This window comes from Formica exsecta, unplaced genomic scaffold, assembly GCF_003651465.1.
Source record: "Formica exsecta isolate Colony F162 unplaced genomic scaffold, ASM365146v1 scaffold395, whole genome shotgun sequence".
Taxonomy (NCBI): domain Eukaryota; kingdom Metazoa; phylum Arthropoda; class Insecta; order Hymenoptera; family Formicidae; genus Formica; species Formica exsecta.
In genome coordinates this window covers 173909-193827 of record NW_021851188.1, presented here as the reverse complement: position 1 = coordinate 193827, position 19919 = coordinate 173909, and the positions used below count along the sequence as shown (strand labels likewise).

The 19919-nt window shown below is 38.2% G+C and overlaps 1 protein-coding gene across 1 annotated transcript in view; it reads left to right on the top strand.

Moving 5' to 3' along the window:
* Positions 1-19919, top strand: part of LOC115239834 (phosphatase and actin regulator 2) — a 183399-nt gene that overhangs the window by 156785 nt on the left and 6695 nt on the right. Inside the window, exons 5-9 of the mRNA XM_029814620.1 lie at positions 10828-11037; positions 13643-13867; positions 14545-14794; positions 16355-16387; positions 18601-18746. Coding sequence (XP_029670480.1) covers positions 10828-11037; positions 13643-13867; positions 14545-14794; positions 16355-16387; positions 18601-18746 — 864 coding nt within the window. The remainder of the gene's footprint in view (positions 1-10827; positions 11038-13642; positions 13868-14544; positions 14795-16354; positions 16388-18600; positions 18747-19919) is intronic.

Sequence of the window (19919 nt, the reverse complement as noted above, 5' to 3'; positions counted from 1 at the left end):
TAATACAGCATCAATAAAATATTAGAGCAGCGAATTCGGAAATATCCGGCCTTTTTTAGCGGCGGATATTTACGTGTACTAAATTAAAGATGATTGCATAATAAATAGAGAAGCTGGACAATATCCGACAGAAGCCCGTTGTAATTCTCTCGGGATGAATCTCGCGATATCATTGCATAATTATTTTTAAACTGTATTTACACGAATTATTGTCACTAACGTGGGAACTATTTTGATTATTACACAAGAGACTCTTTGACGTGAGGAACGCTGATGCGGTCACATACTTTTCTCGTGATATAAGACGGAAAAGCGTTCCCAGGTAGAGACGAAAATGTGGTCGACGACCTCGTCGTGACGCACGCGGGTAATCTCGACCGCCAAAATATATGTCTTTGGCTCATTCCGTGAAAGCCGTCCATCTTGTGCATGGGCGTAAGGGGTGGCGTGAGGATATGAGGAAAGACGATGTTTAACTTTGGTGTAGATCCTTTGGGGTAGATTCTACTGACGTGCTAACCTGCTGGAATGACGAGAGCCGAGGAGAAGACTTACGTGAGAGACCGAGACTGAAAATAAGCTCTCTCGTGTCGGTGAGAAAAGAATTCTATTCACTCTTATCGACTCCGGGATTATTTCAACTCGCGTGTTCTGGATGAAGTGTAATTGGATGGAGCGAGAATTACATAATAATTTTATATGCGAGAAAAATAATATATAATCAAGATATAAAAAATAGATATCTTTTTAATTGCAATGATCACGCAAGATTTTGTGCGATCCATGAAAGATATATAAAGATCAAACTCGAAATGAAACATAAATTAAGAGAACGTACTATATGAAATATTTCCTGTACTTTCGGACGCTTAAGCTCTTTAGGTTATAAGCTCTTTAGCTACGTTTCTGAAAATTTGCTGAGGATCTCGTAACTATGAAACAAGCGTTTACAACATGCCCGACTGAAAACGTTTCCACTTGGCGACGCCGCGAGATAATTCTAGCTTTAGAGGAGAGCGCTCTAACGAACTTGATGTTTCGAGCGCGCTGGTAACGATCGAAACTATATAATAATCGTGCAAAGTGGCGCTTCAAATATTTTCTGAATTTGCGTAGGTAGTAAAAATAATTTTCATATTTTATGAAAGCAATTACAATGGGTATCGTTGTCCGATATTAATTTGTGCGACGTCGAGGGAGTTATTTTCTTCGGGTAGCGTTCTATCAAGTTTCCGCGATGGAAAAGTTGATCATGAATAGATTAAAGGATACGTCGGCGAAGTTTACCGATTTAAGTCCGCGCGGATCTCATTTCATAAAATATTCTTCCCACGTGTGTTTCATGATGAAATCCCGGGAATGATAACTACCCGAGACGCGTCGGTCGAGTCGAGTAACACGGACGAGTCAGCGAGGGTTTCGTCAGTGTAATTCCGTTGAGATTACTTGCCCTTGCAATTTCATCTAGCATGGTCGGCGCTATCAGTGAAACTGAGCTGGATAAAAATGATAGACGGTGAATGTTTCCGTGGGAACGGTTTTCGCGCTCGGTCGTGATGAGGAGCGTTATCGCGCTGATTATTCGCGTCTGAAAGTGCTGGCATTCTTTGTGTATCTCGCGTATCATCCCAGGGGGATGAAAAGCGACTCCTGTTGAAATCTCTTTTACGCGTACATTCTCTTTGCACGTCAACTCGACCTTGCAGCTAGAAAACGCATCCGTTCGTTAAAGACAGCTCTTTCCATCCAGTAGTTTCGCATAATCGCTGTAATTACGAGTAGAATATTCATCCGTGCATTAAAGAGCTGTCTTTTACATTGCTGTGATCAAGAATTCCCGCGAAAATATTCTTGCGTTTCACAAAATTAATATTATTATATAAACATGAATGCGTGAATCGCGATATAAAAGACAAATATGTTATTCGAGAGAATCGAGAAATTAGAAGAAAATATCATCGGTGGAGTAAAATGTCAAATACCAAAAATATCTACATAAATTGATGCAAGAGTTGAAACTCACATATTACGATCATTTTTATTTCTCACATACATAAAAGTGACGTGATGTAGCTAGTTTTGAATGGTAGCTCGAGACACGTGTTTGATTACGTTATCTCGTCGAGTCGGCGTATTCATTTTCACGAACGCGAATACGATAGTAGTATGGTTGCAAAAACAGAACGGTCTGTGCATCTCGCACGTTCATTTTTCATACTTGAACCTGACCTTCGTCACGACACGGCTAAAAATAGAGTCTGCTCACCAAAAATAATCGAGCGGTGTCGGTTCTTCGTGAAAAAAGCGAGCATTAAACACTTTAATGCTGTGATTAAATGTACTTTACAGTCCGCCTAAAGAGTTGTTTCGCTAATACGATTTAAATTGTAGCTGCGGTCGAGCTCGATCGTATCTACCTCGGATTAAACGAAATTGCAGCCGCGGTTTAAGGATGTATCGGAGCTATCTTAAAATAGTACAATATTGATGAAAATTGGTGTGGTTGCTCTTTACGTCTTTTTAATGTGCTAAAAAAAAAGTTTACATTAATTCACTAAACCGTTAATGAGTTATTACTTATTAATGAGTTATTACGGTTTTAATTTCCACTCATTTTTTTTTGTATAAAATAATAGGCTCAGTTTTTTATTCTTCTGTTACAGCTACAATTTTTTTTTTATTTTTTACATTTTTGTTGTGCAAGTTTTTTTTTTCATACATACGTTTAGTAACAATTTTACCTTTCTAACGATAAGTTGTAATATTTTCCAACGCAATATGTCAGCAACACAACGTAGTCACTAATCTCACTTTATGCAACTCTTTTATTTTATAAAGTTAGATTCAGAGCATTTTCACTCTCAAAAGTTTTATCATATAAATAAGAAAATTCGCAAATAGAGCTGAAATAATATTGTGAAAATAAAAAAATATCTTTCTACAAGTAGATATGTAATTATAATATTATTTGTGTCATTTATATCTACCTTTACTATATACAGGGCGTAGATATTTAAAAATTTAGAATTTCGAGTATTTTTGTCTACGATTGTATCTCCAATATATCCTTAATCGACAGCGATTAGATCGTCCACGAACTTTCATACACGTGGGCGATATTTGAGTTTGTTGAATGAACGTTCGAGGGATCTCTTGAAAAAGAGATCCCTCGTGTTCCTGCATATCGTTACGTTCTAATGAGCGTCCCTCCGGATATTCAAATGTATTCCGGAGTCCTTACCGTTTCTCGTAAAATTTCGCCGCAGTTATCCGCGGATTAATTGCGCCGTCGTGAGGAATTTTTAATTCCATCGTAAAAGTGAAAAATAGCTTCTAGCACGGTCGTATCCCGCGATAATTGTCATGTTTCGTTAGCGGGGGAAGCGTGAAAATAATCTGCGTCTCTATTTCGTTTAAGATTATCTCAAAGATTTCGAAATCTCGTGCAGAAAATATATTAAAATATTTATACAGCACATAAAGAAATAAAAAATTATTTTACATTATAATAATTCAAACGAAAGATTTGATTAGCGTGGATGAATGCTAATCGATAACCAGCGATTATGTGCGAAACCTTGCGATTAATAAGACTGCCGGTAATCTAGGAATAGTTCGGAGCAGCTGGCTGGTCGCGGAGGCGATTAAAGAAACTTCCGGCCTTTTTTTCCCGGTAAAGCTGCTCTGTAAATGTAACTGAAATTCCAGACTGCTGTGTCTCGAAGATCGTGGGAGTTAGAGCTGCGAGAGGGACGGTGGAGGAAGAGGAGGAAGAGGTCGGATGGAAACGGTTGAAGTGCTCTTCAAACTCGAGCCTCCGTAAACAATGCTTCCTTCCTCCCTGCAGATAACGCCAACCGTTATTGCACGCGTTGTCGACTCGAATCTGCAGTTTACTACTTACGGTTCGGATAAAGCTCGCGGCGAATAACAGTCTCGCTCTCTCGCGTGCTCAATATCGTCGTCTTTCAATAGAGAACCTATAAGATCTCTTAAGAATTCGCATCGCTGTGCTCAATTATGGAGGAAACAAAGGATAAAGTAGCGAACGAATATTGTTCTTATACACATACTTCGTTTTATGCTTTCCGTTAATTTCTCTTATCATGTATCTCATCGATATCGCGGTATTCTATTTCTTCGGTTATATATATAGTTCTAGTGTAGGAAGGAAGCAAAACATTTCCGTGAAATGGAATTTGCCTGTATTAGCTTTGAGAGTTTCGTAGTTATCCAGTAAAAGCTCATTAAACTAGGTGTGTGAAACGCGCACGTGTGCTCCATGACTAATTGGCCGTTCGTATCGAAGACGACCGAGCTTTAAAGCGTGTGAGCGACTTTGCGCTATAAAAGCATCGTGAGAAAAAAAAAGATGGTCTTCTTCTTGCCGGACGCGCCTCGTATAAATAGCTTCACCTATCTATCAAGCTTGCGATTCTTAAAGCGCTCCACATCGTAACGCGCACACTGAACGGATTTACGATGCGTGATTACGCAAATATCTCCAGCCACTGGCGCCGTATTATTGACATCCTGAGCCGCAACAAAAATATCAGTATCCGTCCGTTGACGTCACGGATACGTCACGTTGATATGTCGTCGCTGTGACAACATATATATCGCTCGCATTCTCGAGACGTCACTTCGTCTCGGCGCGAACAATCTTACTATCGGATAGCGTTTTTATATATCCCATTTTTTTTTTAAATTTTGGATTCTCTTTATCTAGCAAATTAAATGCTGAGAAAAAAATATCGTGTGTAATTATTCGTATGTGTAACAAAATATTTTTATCGCGATGTATATTCGAAAAAAAAAAAAAATGAGGTGCACTAACGAAAGGTCACTGATAAAGATCTTTCGGGAGAGATTCTATCGGGTAGAACGTACAATCTTGGTATCACAAAGGTTTAGCAATTAACATAGAGCTCTTCTATATCGTAATTTGCTTTGCGTCGCGTGATTCTGACACGAACGAGGAAAATGAGAACGTACCTCCTTGTAATTCCTCGTTTGCGGTAGCACACGCGCGCGAAACGAATCTCTTCATTATGCAGCTCGTCGCTGGTCTGCGGTATAATTTATTTCTCATTTGTTAACCGAATATGGCCCCGGCAAAGAAGACGCCAGAGAATCAGCAGTGACAGAGAAGCTCTCGCGATGCGCAAAGACCGTTTTATGCTTTCCGTTAATTTCTCTTATCATGTATCTCATCGATATCGCGGTATTCTATTTCTTCGGTTATATATATAGTTCTAGTGTAGGAAGGAAGCAAAACATTTCCGTGAAATGGAATTTGCCTGTATTAGCTTTGAGAGTTTCGTAGTTATCCAGTAAAAGCTCATTAAACTAGGTGTGTGAAACGCGCACGTGTGCTCCATGACTAATTGGCCGTTCGTATCGAAGACGACCGAGCTTTAAAGCGTGTGAGCGACTTTGCGCTATAAAAGCATCGTGAGAAAAAAAAAGATGGTCTTCTTCTTGCCGGACGCGCCTCGTATAAATAGCTTCACCTATCTATCAAGCTTGCGATTCTTAAAGCGCTCCACATCGTAACGCGCACACTGAACGGATTTACGATGCGTGATTACGCAAATATCTCCAGCCACTGGCGCCGTATTATTGACATCCTGAGCCGCAACAAAAATATCAGTATCCGTCCGTTGACGTCACGGATACGTCACGTTGATATGTCGTCGCTGTGACAACATATATATCGCTCGCATTCTCGAGACGTCACTTCGTCTCGGCGCGAACAATCTTACTATCGGATAGCGTTTTTATATATCCCATTTTTTTTTTAAATTTTGGATTCTCTTTATCTAGCAAATTAAATGCTGAGAAAAAAATATCGTGTGTAATTATTCGTATGTGTAACAAAATATTTTTATCGCGATGTATATTCGAAAAAAAAAAAAAATGAGGTGCACTAACGAAAGGTCACTGATAAAGATCTTTCGGGAGAGATTCTATCGGGTAGAACGTACAATCTTGGTATCACAAAGGTTTAGCAATTAACATAGAGCTCTTCTATATCGTAATTTGCTTTGCGTCGCGTGATTCTGACACGAACGAGGAAAATGAGAACGTACCTCCTTGTAATTCCTCGTTTGCGGTAGCACACGCGCGCGAAACGAATCTCTTCATTATGCAGCTCGTCGCTGGTCTGCGGTATAATTTATTTCTCATTTGTTAACCGAATATGGCCCCGGCAAAGAAGACGCCAGAGAATCAGCAGTGACAGAGAAGCTCTCGCGATGCGCAAAGACCGCGGCAAAGTTTATGCGTTTCTCACATTGCGACATTTTAAGTGCGACGCCAAAGGCGTGATACAGGCCGTTTCGAAGGACGTATAATCCCGTGAAATATTACAATATTGTATTTTGAAATAAATAATAAATGCCTTGCAAGCCGTGGATCGAGTACGTGATAATGTGTGACGTATCTAAAAAAATATAATTTCTCGGAGTACTTCGTGTGAAATAAATTCTGATTGTATACGCGACCGAAGTAAAGCCGAAAGATATGTTCTCGAAGAAAACGAGCAGTATTCTTCGAATAAAAAATCCTTGGTTGCGACAAAAGTCTGCTATTTATTTCAATCGTACTATAAACCTATATATGTCACGGTCGAAGAGCTCGCTGGCACACGCTGGTTCACGCTCTATAAACAATGCCATTGCTTTAGGCGATTAGCTAAACGTTGTGAATTTATGAAAATATATATTTGGCTATGCTATCTCTCTAAAATAAACGTAACAATCTGTGCTCTCAGGAATTACATCATACTAATTAAGCAAACATCGTTTCTTTTTTTTTTTTTTCCAGACACTACGTATATCACACACATCTCCAATTAATCTCTTGAAAAATCTCCTTTAAAACTAGAAGGTATTTTGATTGTTATTCGGGAAAATATAAAAGTAACGCTGTCATTTCGCTACCAGAATTTCTAGCTAACTTTGATGGGAAAACGTTTTCGCGTTCACAGTCAATTTACATTCCCGTGCACTTGATGCGCGCCGAAAGTTGAGTAGCGTGATGCGAAAATCGCATCAGTCATACGGCGCGTGCACCGCGCGTGCTCCGATTTTTACACGCTCGTGCGGCCGTTTTCGCGTGGGGGTTTTCATCGTAACCGAAATTCCTCACACGTAACGCCACATAACGGAAATGTTGCCAAGGGCGAGCGGCATGATTCTATTCATAGATGCATCAGTTGTGTCGAAGTTCCAGATGCATCAGCCGATATGCGTTCGTGTGTGTGCCAGTGAGAGCGATAGTGCGTGCACTTGGCACACATTCACGAGGACCAATGTGTGACGATTGGGTGTGTGCGTGTATTAGTACGTGTAACGCAACTGAACTTGGACGTTGGCATGTCATAAGCGTACTTGACAAGTTCTGCCTGAACGAGAACTATGTATTTCTCTGAATTATTTACTCGATATTTGCCATACGATTTCTCGCGATTGTAAATTATAACTTGAAATTTGTATTCGACTATTTCAACATAAATGATGATAATAATAACGCGCGTAAAACATTGATCGTTCGAAGATACGAGGCTATATATCAGGCGCCGAAGTAGCCTATAATAATAATAGTAGGTGGAAGGTCGTCGCATCGTATGTCATCAAGTAAGGCAGGCCTTTCGACGGAGTCATTGATCTATTTTTGTTCGCGTTCACGAATCCATGAGTTTCTAATTCCTGAGCAGTCCCGCGTAAGCTTCGAGACGCGTTGGAGGAGGAGAGCTCGAGTTTAACTTTGCGGTGAACGAAGGCACATCGGTCACTGATGGATCGTGTGTCTCGTTCGTTTTGACTTATACGGCAGAGACGATTAGACACAGTCGGAGACTAATTGCGAAATTTATTGCGGCTGCTAAAGTCGACCTTCGAAATTGCACGAGTCTAAGGCTGCGGCGACGCACTAATCACTCATGGGCCGTATCGTTCATCTTAACTGGCGAAGTAAGTACAAGCAGTCACGCGCGAAATTTGTTGCGCCGATTAATCGTAGCCCGGCGATCTAAATTGCGCGAACGTAAACCGCGATATCAACATGCGTCCGCCGCTAAACAGAAACTTATTGTTCGATACATTGCGCTATTCGAAAAAGTTTATATAGTTAAAATTATAATTCACAAAAATTACCAGTGGTTATTATGTGATAATTCCAGGAGCGCGGCAGCTGTCAAAAGTGATAATGGCGAATTTTTTTGACAAAGACTTTTATCGCGATTCAAGAAATTGATACGGTACATAATTTAAAATATTGATCTATTTTCAACAGATATGATAATAATAATAATAATAATAATAATAATATACAGATAATGATTATACTGACGCTTCTGGAAATATTAAAGAATAAAAATTGATTTGACAGTTCTAGACTAAAACTATCGAACTACATTTGCTTTTATAGTGCTCTATATGTTGTTGACATTATTAGCAGCGTGTCGAAAGAACTGACGCCTACTTGTCGTGCCTTCGGAATTCCATTGGCGTCTTTCCAAAACGATGTCGGCGAAGCTTCCGGGACGTGTAAAATCCGTCAAATGGCAGAATCGATTTTTATCGCGCATGCAAGCAGGCGCAGAGCGTATTCTTTTATAAACCAAGATCGGCAATTTCTCTTCTATTCTTCGGCGATTTTTTGGGCCTTCCTCCTTCTTTTATATACGATATTCATGACATACGCCCGCGCCTTAATATTTATCGGGTTTACCTATAGAGTAATTCATCGCCGCGCGCTCCGACATCCAGTTATTTACGTCGAGCCTTTCTGATGTAAAAGAGCCGCTAAACATAGAGTAGGTGCGCGTATTTTTGCAGGAATATCGATTGCGCTACTTTAACTCTGTATGAAGCGAGGGCGATTGACTTGCCTTCAATTGCAGACGCATCGATACGTTTGATCCTGAATTCCATTAGCGTAGAAGACAGATTTCTAAAACGTAATTTCTGCGAATCGATTGTATCTTTCCGCTCTTTATTGGGCGCGCTATCTTTAACTTTATTGATTTGATTATATATTTGAAATAGTCTTATTTTATTTAATTTCTTAACTTATCAATTTCTTAATTTGAAATAGAGTCTCACGATATGTTTTTAATTATTTACCAACTCAATAAAAAGGACACATCATATATACACATCAATTGGTATAAAAAAAAAATTGTTTTTAGGAAAAAGTATGTAATTATTTATGTTATAATATATTTCTTTTTTAAATAATTATTTATGTTTTCTTTTTTTTACAATTGATTCATCTCATTATTCTATGCATAAAAGTATTACAGTAAGATTATCGAAAATTAAATATTTTATATTTTAGATATATTAGATATTTTATATTTTATGTCAAAATATGTCAAAATAAGATATAAAATAACTTAAAAAATACTTAATGAAAAAATACTTCATTATAGCGTTTTGAAAAGTTCTCGAGATAAGCTACAAAAATGTATAATGAAAAATAGGGGTTTCCATTTAAAAAAATGGAGATGATCTTCAAAACTTTTTGGCGTTTCCATCTAGAAAAAACAAAAATTACAAAAATATAGCCCTTTCAAAGTAATTTAACTTGTGCCTTAAATCTTCTCATTTAAAATCAATTTATGAAAATATTTTAGAAGGCAATTTTTAGTGACTCACCCTGTATATAAAAATAAAATGACGGGTGAAAAAAAATGGTATACCGTTAACATATAAATACCCGAGTATCATTTGATCCATGACGGAATTGGATTGAAATGGATTTCTCTCACAGCGTCTCGAAAAGAGATGCCGATTGATTTATCGATATGTATTGCCGGTACAAAGCGAATTTTTGAGGAACTTGCACGCTGCCTTTAATCGCCACTGCCGAATTGGAAATGTGTCAAGTTCTTGAAATCCGCGAAACGAACGGAATAACGTAAAACCCCGGTTGTGCGGTCGACAGTCGATAACGGACGCGAGGAGCTTTTTGTTCCGCTAACGCGTCGCGTCCGAGAGCCCGGCTTGGAAATCGACGTGGTGTCCTTTTTGTGACGGATGTCACTTTGGCATCGTGGCGCATATGTCGAACTTTCGCAATGGTAGACGGATTTTTGACGACAACCAATCAGTGAAACGACCGTTTCCGGATGAGGAAACAAATGTAATTTGAAGGTACCCTGTGCTCGAACGCGCTCAACAGATTTTACCGTGACCCGATTTTTTTCTCGTGATTATATGCAAACACTATTTTAATAAAGAAATAATGTTGAGATTTATATAACAGATTTATAACTCATTATTTGATATCAATAATAAAAACTTGTAACGGACTTATATATTTAATAGAATATATAAAGAATAATTTAATTTTACTGTAGCTTTTGTCACTGCTTTTAATTAATTTTTTTACTTATAGGATATGTGACAAATTTATTTAAATATTTTTTAAGATTACACGTGCAATTACACACTCTCTTTTTAGCTGCATCTACAACATCGATCGAAAAATAATTCGAAAAAAGTATTGCAACTGCGATTCAGCGAGAAAGCGAAAAGAGCCGATAAATCATTACGGTAGATAAATCGATCGAAAAACATCGCAGAAGCCACCCGCAGCGTTTTGCGGAAAAATAATCGAAGAGAGCGTGATTATCCGTATTTATTTGCACGCGAATCTGCGAGGTCGAACTTTTCTCTGAGCGAGCGCGTCGTCCGCGTGAAAAAAAATTTCGATAAAATTCACGGTAGGGGAGCGAGAAATCGGACCGTCTGTCTGCGACGCACACTTCTCTCGCCACGGGTTCTGACCGGTGTCGAATTTTTTTTTCTGTTGCAGAGCCGAAGAAGGAAAAGACTGAACAGAGTGCGAATGGCGCGATATCGCCGAGCGGCGGCGGCGGCGATTCGTCGGCCGCAAATCTGGGCCCGACCGGCCCGGGGGCGCCGGCCTCGGGCCCGGTCCCGGATTCCGGGAACCAACAAAAGCCGAACAGGCCGAACACCCTCGACGCCAGGGTGGTAGCCAGGAGGCTGATCTTGTTCGACAGTGAGTACACACCCGCGTGTGCGTCCGTTCTTCTCGCGTATCGATCGACCGTCGTCGTCGTCGTCGTCGTCGTCGTCGTCGTCGTCGTCGCTCAGAGAAAAGTTCGACGAAATGGATGGTATCGGCGGTGGCGTACGTCACGCGAACGTATCGATTTTACAACGAAGGGTGAAATAATGGGATTGGCTCAAGTATCGGTAGACTTGAAGGGTGGGAAGGAAGAAGGGTAGCGAGAATAATTTTGCCGCTTAAACGGCCTAAGACATTTTTCCCATAAGCTAATAATATATGTTTCCTACAAAGTCTTTTTTCATTTCACTATTATTACACTCTGGTGAAACAATTAACAGCTTTATTTATAGAGTACTTAATTTAGCATTCACATTTACTGAAATAATATTTTATATTTTTGCCTTGCATATTCTGCGAGTTTATTTAAATCATAATTATTCGAAAAACTTTTTTCTTGTGGTTGTATATAAAAAGTTCGCGAGTAGATCAGCCGGCATAAACTTGGGTTTATATTTGTTATCGTTATGCAACTTGCAGAAACTTTCGAGTAAGAATTTTCTCTCCAGCCTGAGGATCAGTTTAGAAGCAATAATAGCATTCTTTTATGCGATAACTCCTGCCGGACGAAGAGCGATGAGTCCTCGCAAATTCGTGCCGCATGAATGCAATTATCATCGAGTGTATCACAGAAAGTTTCATTATTGGATTTAGTTGTCCCTTTGACGAGACTTGGTATTATTTATCTCTGGCAACGTTTACAATTTAATAATATTTATTAGAGACTGAGAAATCGATAAAACGCAAATGTGTTGAGATGTATGCGCGAGCCGTATCTATCTCTTTATGTAAAAATATTCTTTAGCTACAGTAAAGAGCACATTAAAATACAAATATAAAATTTTCCAACATTGTTACATTTTATTGCTCCTGTTACCATATGGATTGATACCCAAATATTAAACTTCGATTTAATGAATATCGAATATTTAATTTAATTAATAAATGATATGCGCTACAATACACAATTTCAGGAGAAAATTGATATTATACTTTAATTACTGTTTAAGCGATATTTATTTTCATTAAGCGATCTTTTACTGAAAGAGAATTTCTTTATATTTTTCATTAAAAAAATATAAAGACAAAAAGAGAAAATAGAATATTTTCTCGAAGAAATAAACTTTCGAAAGAAAGTTCTGTGGAAAATCGAAAACATTTATTATTCTCAGCATTACCTGCTGTACCAAGCTAATAACACTGCGTACATCGTTTAGGAAATATATTTATTCAAATAAGTTTGAGATTTTAATGGCTCTCCGATAGTTGGTACACAATGTTAATTTATACGATAACATTTTGATATATAGCTTAAAATTTTCTCTATAAATTTCAAGCTGAAATTAAATATGTTCAAATATGCGCTCATGATCAAGCGCGACCGGACGGTCCCTGGGGGAATGCGTGGTAGCTAAAGTATCTCGTTGGTAACCGCCTGGAACTTCGTCCTTTTGTATGTCAGAATTTAGGTGCGCGACGTTATCAAATGGCCAGCAGCGCGTTGCATCCAACGAGTTATTTAACATTCCAGCCGATACCGGTCACGAGTATAACGCCGAGCTGTTATTCGTGAAAAATACGCCGGTCTCTTTATATCTCGGGACGAAAAAATTAAACGAAGAGAAAAATAACTGAAAAACAGGCTGCGTGCGCGAATTATAAAAGTGGGTGGAACGCCAAATTAAAAATTCCACACGGCAACCGGATTTAATAATAAACAAATTCGGCGAAGAGCCGCGAGTAATGTGTTTCGCAAGTCTCTCCTCTCAACTGCAACGGCATTCGTTGGTTTGCCAAAATATCGTTGCTTCTGCATTGCGATGAATCATATTTCTTGAAACAACTGGCGTGGGCTTCTGAGGAACGCGTGGAGCGCGTTCTCTTTTCGATTCGTATTCTTACTTGGACACAATCTTCCGAGACGACAATCTGTCATTTTGTACTTTTTCTGTTTTATTGCTGTAATAAAAATATCTTAATCCTATATACATATATAATACGATCTAACTTAGAAATATTGAAGGAAGCGAGAATAATTAATTCAACGTAATGGAATGAGATTAATTAAAAATAAAATGAAAATTGTGCAAATTAGAAATTTGCACATTGCTTTCTCATCATTTTATTTCGCTCACAAAGCTCAAGTTCCTTAAAGAAAGCGGGTTTTTCAATTTTGGCTTTTTCATAAAGGAAGATATCTCAACATTTGCGAAAGTTACAGCGTGTACAGATATTTTCAGAATTTTATAAAAAGTCAACCCTTTCACCGATCCTCACCAAATTCAATACCAACTATTCTTTAATGATACTCTATTCATGTAAAAAAATTTAACCTGATATCTCAAAATTTGCGAAAGTTAGAGCATGTACAAATATTTCTCAAAAAATTCAAAATTTTATAAAAAATGAACTCTCATCGATTCTCACTAAATTCGATATCAACCATCTTTTAATGATACTCTATTCATTTAAAAAAATGTATATATATATCTTGATGTACATATATCTTAATTCCCATCTTTCCTTCTGTTTTCAGTGGACAAGAGGGTGCTGGATCCTCAGGGTGCCGACAATCAGCAGGTTATCGAGAGATGTTACCCGTTACCACCTCAGAATACCCTGATGCTGTCGGAGCTCCCGGAACCGCCGATTCCGTTAAGCGAAATCGGCCCTATACCACCCCCGCCCATGTTCAGCTCCCCGAGTCCAACTTTGCTGGCGAGGCAACGGCAAATCCCGCTCTCAGACTGCGAGGATGAGGGTAAGTGCCCATAATAAAATATTGTAAGCGATAAGAAGAGCAATTATCATCTCATGAAAATATTTTTCTTTGACACTTAGAATCTGCTCTATTAATATTCTAAGATAAATCAACATTTTTTCAATATCGACGATATGTTTCCTTTTTCATTCTCATTTCGATTGTCTTACACGCAATGCCGCGATATATCAAATTATAAAATAATAACCGGTAATGAGGCGCTTATTGTTATGGAATTATTAACATTGTTTATCTCATTACAATTTAATTTGATTGTTAATTATCGGTTCGCGCTAATTGATGATCGCAATTTCGTGTTGCATTGATGTACTTGCATCTGTGATGATACATGTATGTCAACCGAACACCCATAAATCAACTCCGGTATACCTTGTCGTGTTTAATTATATAAATCGGAAAAAGCAATGAACGCGCACGTGTTTGTTTATTTCAATTAATAAATAATGAAATAATAAATCTATTTATTATGCATAAATCATTAAACTTGTTCGCTTGAATTTTTCGAGCTTCGATAAATGATGAAACAACCATTTTATCTTTTTGCGTGCAAATTCGAAGCTGCTCTCTCTATTTTCACGTATAAATGTCGAGCGTGAAACAATAGTTTACATCTCCCTACGGCTTGAAATCTCACGATTTCGCCTGCCATTCGATAGATGAGGAAGACATCGACGTGGAGGAGGAGGACGACAATATGTACGTCTTTAGGGTGTCGCAGCCGGATCCGGCGATCGACACATCCCGTGTCGAGGAGATACCGGCGAAGGAGCCCAAGTTCCACGCCGTGCCGCTCAAGAGTGTCCTGAAGAAGCGGGGTTCCGGAAGCGGGCCCGGCACGCCGCAGAACACGCCGACCCTGGAGAACAGGCCGCTGACTCTTCGCCAGGAGCTCCACGCCTCATTTAAGTTAGTGCTCTTCTCTCTCTCCTCGCGCTAATATCGAAATTCGCTTTACAGTTGCTCGAGTATATCCATCGATGCGGAAGTGTTTGCGAAGAGGAATCAATTTGACTTATCGAAATGGTTTTCACTGCACGTTGGTTCCAAGTGTTCATTTATTCGAAGGAGGAAAGTCACGAAGCTTGAAATTCGAAATTAATAATAATGCATCAGAAATTGTAATTTGCAAGATCCATTTTAGAACTCGATGCTTTTTAAAGTGGACCTTAAGGGGCATACTAAATGGCGGCATGTTGAAAAAAAGTTTGGTTTTTAAAAAAAATCCTTTTTTTTCTTTATAACAAAAAAATGGGGAATCGGATTAAAAAAAGGCTTCGTTAGCAGATGCTGAATCTTATTAGGAACTCGCCTGCAAAATTTGAAATCAATCCGTCGAATGTAGCCCGAGTTTTCATACATACGGTGCATGAAAATATAAATCTGTAAATATTCGCATAACTTAAAAAAAAATTTTTTTTAACTGAATATTTTTATTTATATACTTAATATTGTATTAATATTGTAAAAAAATAAAAAGTTTTTATCAAGTCGTTGTGCTGCAAAAAAATCTAGAAAATGTATTCATTTTTCGAGAGTTCAAATGGTCATTATGCCCTCTTAAAAGATTATGGACTTACTTTATCCTCAAATTGTAAGCTTTTTGTAAAGCTTTGACTGTAAAGGTTTCAATTTTAAAATGCGTTGTCGTCCTTTGCCTTTATTGTGATCGTTGAAGAGGCTCGAAGAATGAATTACTTTGAATCGGCATTATATTGCGTTATATTGTGTAATGATCACAACGGTAATTAGGAGGCAAAAGCACAAAATGAATGCAGAACACGAGTATTTACTTATTTTTCTCGAACACTTCGCATCGAAACTCGAAACTCGCCGTAAGAATCAGGCGCTCTTCGAGAGCCATCCGGCGCAAATTCGCCGGGATAATTCGCTTTCTACACCGGCTTTTCTTTAATTAAAAATCGACTCCGTTCTCGAAAGCCTCCTTTAACTCGCGAGTCCCGTGTTGTTTGATATCGAAAACACCGCGTCTGCAAACAGACTTCGAGTACGTCTCGTTTTATCTCCCGTAGTATTATTATTCTCGACTGTAATGAAAGGAGTAAAAACGTCGTGGACATCGAAGAGCCCTAATTTGTTCCGGACGTAGCCCTTTAATTTCTCGTCTCGCTGCTTGTAGTTTTTGCATCTAGCATCCCCCGCTTGAGTGAATACGTAATAATTTCTCGGATGACGTTAATCTTCACATTTATACTAAATTGAGACAAAATATTTTATTTAACAAAAAAATATATTTTTTGTGCCTCACATTAATGTAATTCTGTAAGAGACGTTAAATTTACTCGCCGCATTTTTTTACGATGAAATTCGAAATGCGAGACGGATTATTAAAGGGAAACGTACGCCCTCTCTCTCAGGCGAGTAATCATGGAATGTACTTCGTGCACCCATTCGCCATTAACATGTCAATCATTAGTAAAGCATCGTATTTTTCTTATGCTTAACCAGAAGGCCACCGTTGAGGCCTAGGATGAGAATATGGTAATTGGGCATTGGTTTAACTAAGCATGTGTGCGAACCGATATTGTATATATTATATATATTATACATATATGTACATATATATATATACGTATTAAAGATATCTTGTCCTTTTTACGTCTTTCACGTCACGCGGTTGATCGCGTGAGAACCAAAATGTTCTAGTCTCCTTTTCTCTCGGTGACTCTTTACGCGAGCGCCGCGAGCATGGCAATGTTCGAACGTCTTAAGCATGAGAAAACCTTAGGGAAATCCATGAAAAATCTCTCAGCCTTATGCTTGTCACGCCGCATACATTCGATCACGCACGAGACGCGCCGCGTGAGTCGAATATCGCGCGAGATGGGTCGAGCTGTTATTTTCCCTCTCGCGTGATCGATCGATCTCGCGGGTCATGCGATCCATCATTAGTCGACGGTATCGCTCGCGACTTATAAGTCGGATAATTAAGACGAGGAAAAGAGATCGACGAGGAACTCGTCATAATTATTTCACTCGTGTGAGTATATATTCGTTCTTTCGATATATTTTTCATATATTTATATATAATTAATTATATATCTTATATTTTGATATTTTATATGTCCCGTTAATTTTTGATATATATATATATTATATATATAAAGCATGTGACCTTTTTTCCAACTATTAATAACTGTAATTACTGCTATGATGTATTTCACTTTTAAATATCATGTTTTACCAGATGCAGATTGCAAAAACTTTATATTAATTAAGTTATGAATTTATCTTGTTCTCGTTTGTAATTTCTTTTCCGTTGTCCTGCAGTCTGTCTGCAGAAAATCAAAAGAGAATTTATAAACAAAATGTTATGTTATCCTGCATTTTTAATTATGATACAAATTATATGTAATATTTTTTGTAACTTAAAAAGCTCTAGAACGTCTTTAATATATGTATATAATATTGAGTTGGAGTAATTTTGTATAGATTCGCTAGACGAGAATCTTAAGTATTCAGTTATTACAAGAAACGACAGTACTGCCAGTTTTTGTTCTCATCACATTATTGCAGCTTTGGCGCTTTTAAGCTCGCCGGCTTCATAACGTTGTTGAAAACGCTTCGAAAATATTTGGCTCGAGGCAATTCGCTTCTGACGTTACGCACTGCGCTTTCGAAAGAAGAAGTTAAAAATTTAGTGTAAAAATATTGAAGCAAAAACGAGACATAATTGATCCAGAGACCGTGCTTTGCGATTTCTTGATGATTTCTTTCGGGAAATCTTTACAATTTTACTAGTCTTTAGAATCGTGAAACATAATCCAACGAGAATATTGAAAGTCTTGACACAATGTATTATCGTAAATATAATATTATGAGAGGTTCTTATGATTAATTGACGCGAGAAGAGAAAATCTTAACTTTTTCTGAAGAACATTGCGTACACAGTCAAGAGTGGCGCTCGTGCTAAATATTCGTAAAATGTTTACAATCTCTAAGAGTATTCGAAGACATTTTATTCTTGAAAGAAAATTCACCGCAATAAGTTTAAAAGTTTAAATTCAAAAATTCTCGACGCGAAGAAATGCGGACCGACTCGAGAGAAATTGCAAACTCAATTTAAACACGTTGAATGCCGACTCATTTTAATTAGATTCATGATTATTATAATCGCTGGTTCTCGCTGTATATATTTGAACATTTTTATAATTTTATATTCAGCACAAAAGCCGGTGCAGTTTAAAAAAATGCAAGCAAAAATCGCAAATAAGATTTACGTTCGCAATTAGAAGGAATATATTAATTTCTATAATTATTAGAATTACTGTATATTATCCGCTTTGCCGTTCGCTAAATTTTCGCAATAAATTTTCCACCGCAGAAATCTCGCTCGCGAATACGTCGCACAACACGAATGTAGCTCGCGCAAAGAACAAGTAGTACAATCGCGAATAAAGTTTACGTATACGGCATTCAACGTGTCGAACGGGTAGCAGCCGGACTTGGACGCGAATGTCTGTCGTTTCACATGGCGTGTCCCGTTGTTCTCCACCCGACACATGTCACACACCACTATGCACCTCTACCCTTCTCCGCCCGGGCATATCCCATCTTTCGCATCTCGTTCTTTTGTAGCACCGTAGAGTAGAACATTGGTTCACGTAGCGGAAAACTGTTGTATTGGTCAACCAGCGGAAACGCTATCCGAATGTATTAACAAATTTTGCACGTGTCGTTCCTCGTTCTTTCAGCAGTCGACCGGTTCGATTCGGCCTCGCTTTGCCCTGTACGTTGGAGAACAAGGAGAATGCACGGCCGTATGTCATCAGGGAAGACGTGGATGGCGATTCCGGCGACGGACAAGTCCTCTACAGGGATGATTATGACGACGAAAAAAGTAAGTCATCTTTGATTTTATTATATTAAATTTCTAACTTATAAATTGAACCCCGCGACATATTCATAAAGATGTGTATTAATTTGTGAGACCATCATATGACGTACTGTCATATGTTCGTGTTTATTTTGTCATGCAGTCGCACATCAATAAGAACGCAGCCTAATGCGTATGTTAGTTAATATAGTGCACACAAATAGAATATAGATGAATTAAATGTAAATAAATTATTAACAATTAGAAATAAAAGAACTACCTACGTTATAATATATCCTGCTTAATTAGTTAATTAATTGTTATATTAATTATCAAATTGTGTGTGGCTGTGTAAACTATGTATAAAATATATCTCAAACAAAGAACGGTAATGGGTGAGCTGTACTCATTACGGCACACTTTCTCGCTTATCGCGAATTAATAGAATGAATAATTTTGCAAAGCTCGATTTTTTCCTCGATGTTTTTGCAGCGTATCTGCCTTAGCAATTTTATTTCGCTCCGTTTTCGAATTTTAATCGATTCGCTGCATTATGAAAACATGGCTGCAGTCCATATACCAGTGAAAATCAATCATCTCCCCGCGGAAATAAATATGCCGCGACTTTTTCAAGAAATCGCATTAAAATTCTGCCGCAGTCGGACGCTTAAATCATGTGCGCTTGCATACGCGTGTACATCGCAATAAAAATGCGGCTACGCGAAAAGCCACACACGGGGCTAGGACTATGTTTATTTCGCGCCTTTTGCTGTTGCAAATTTTCATCGAAATATGAGATTTTAAATTCTCGACGTGAATGAACTTTCGAACGAATTCATAAATAGTTCCGCGATAAAGTTCGCGTTTTGCTCCCTTTTTGCGGGGAAGAAGAAAGACGCGAGGAACCGTTCTATAAATCTTGAGGAACATAGTTTGGAAAAAAGCCGAGTCAGTCGCAGCTGCCAGAAGAACTTTGCGGAACGCAGAAATAAAAAAAAAAGAGAGCTCGGAGAACTTGACGGACTTCAAACATTTGCGAAAGTTGGGGAAATTCATAAGAAAGTGGAAATTTTGATGTGCCAGCGCCAGAGATAATCAATATGAACGCTCTTTAGAGAACTTTAAATTCTTCTTTTTGCGTCCGGAACTGAATCTAATGTTTATTCCATAAGTATATCACAGTAATTTTTTTTTTTT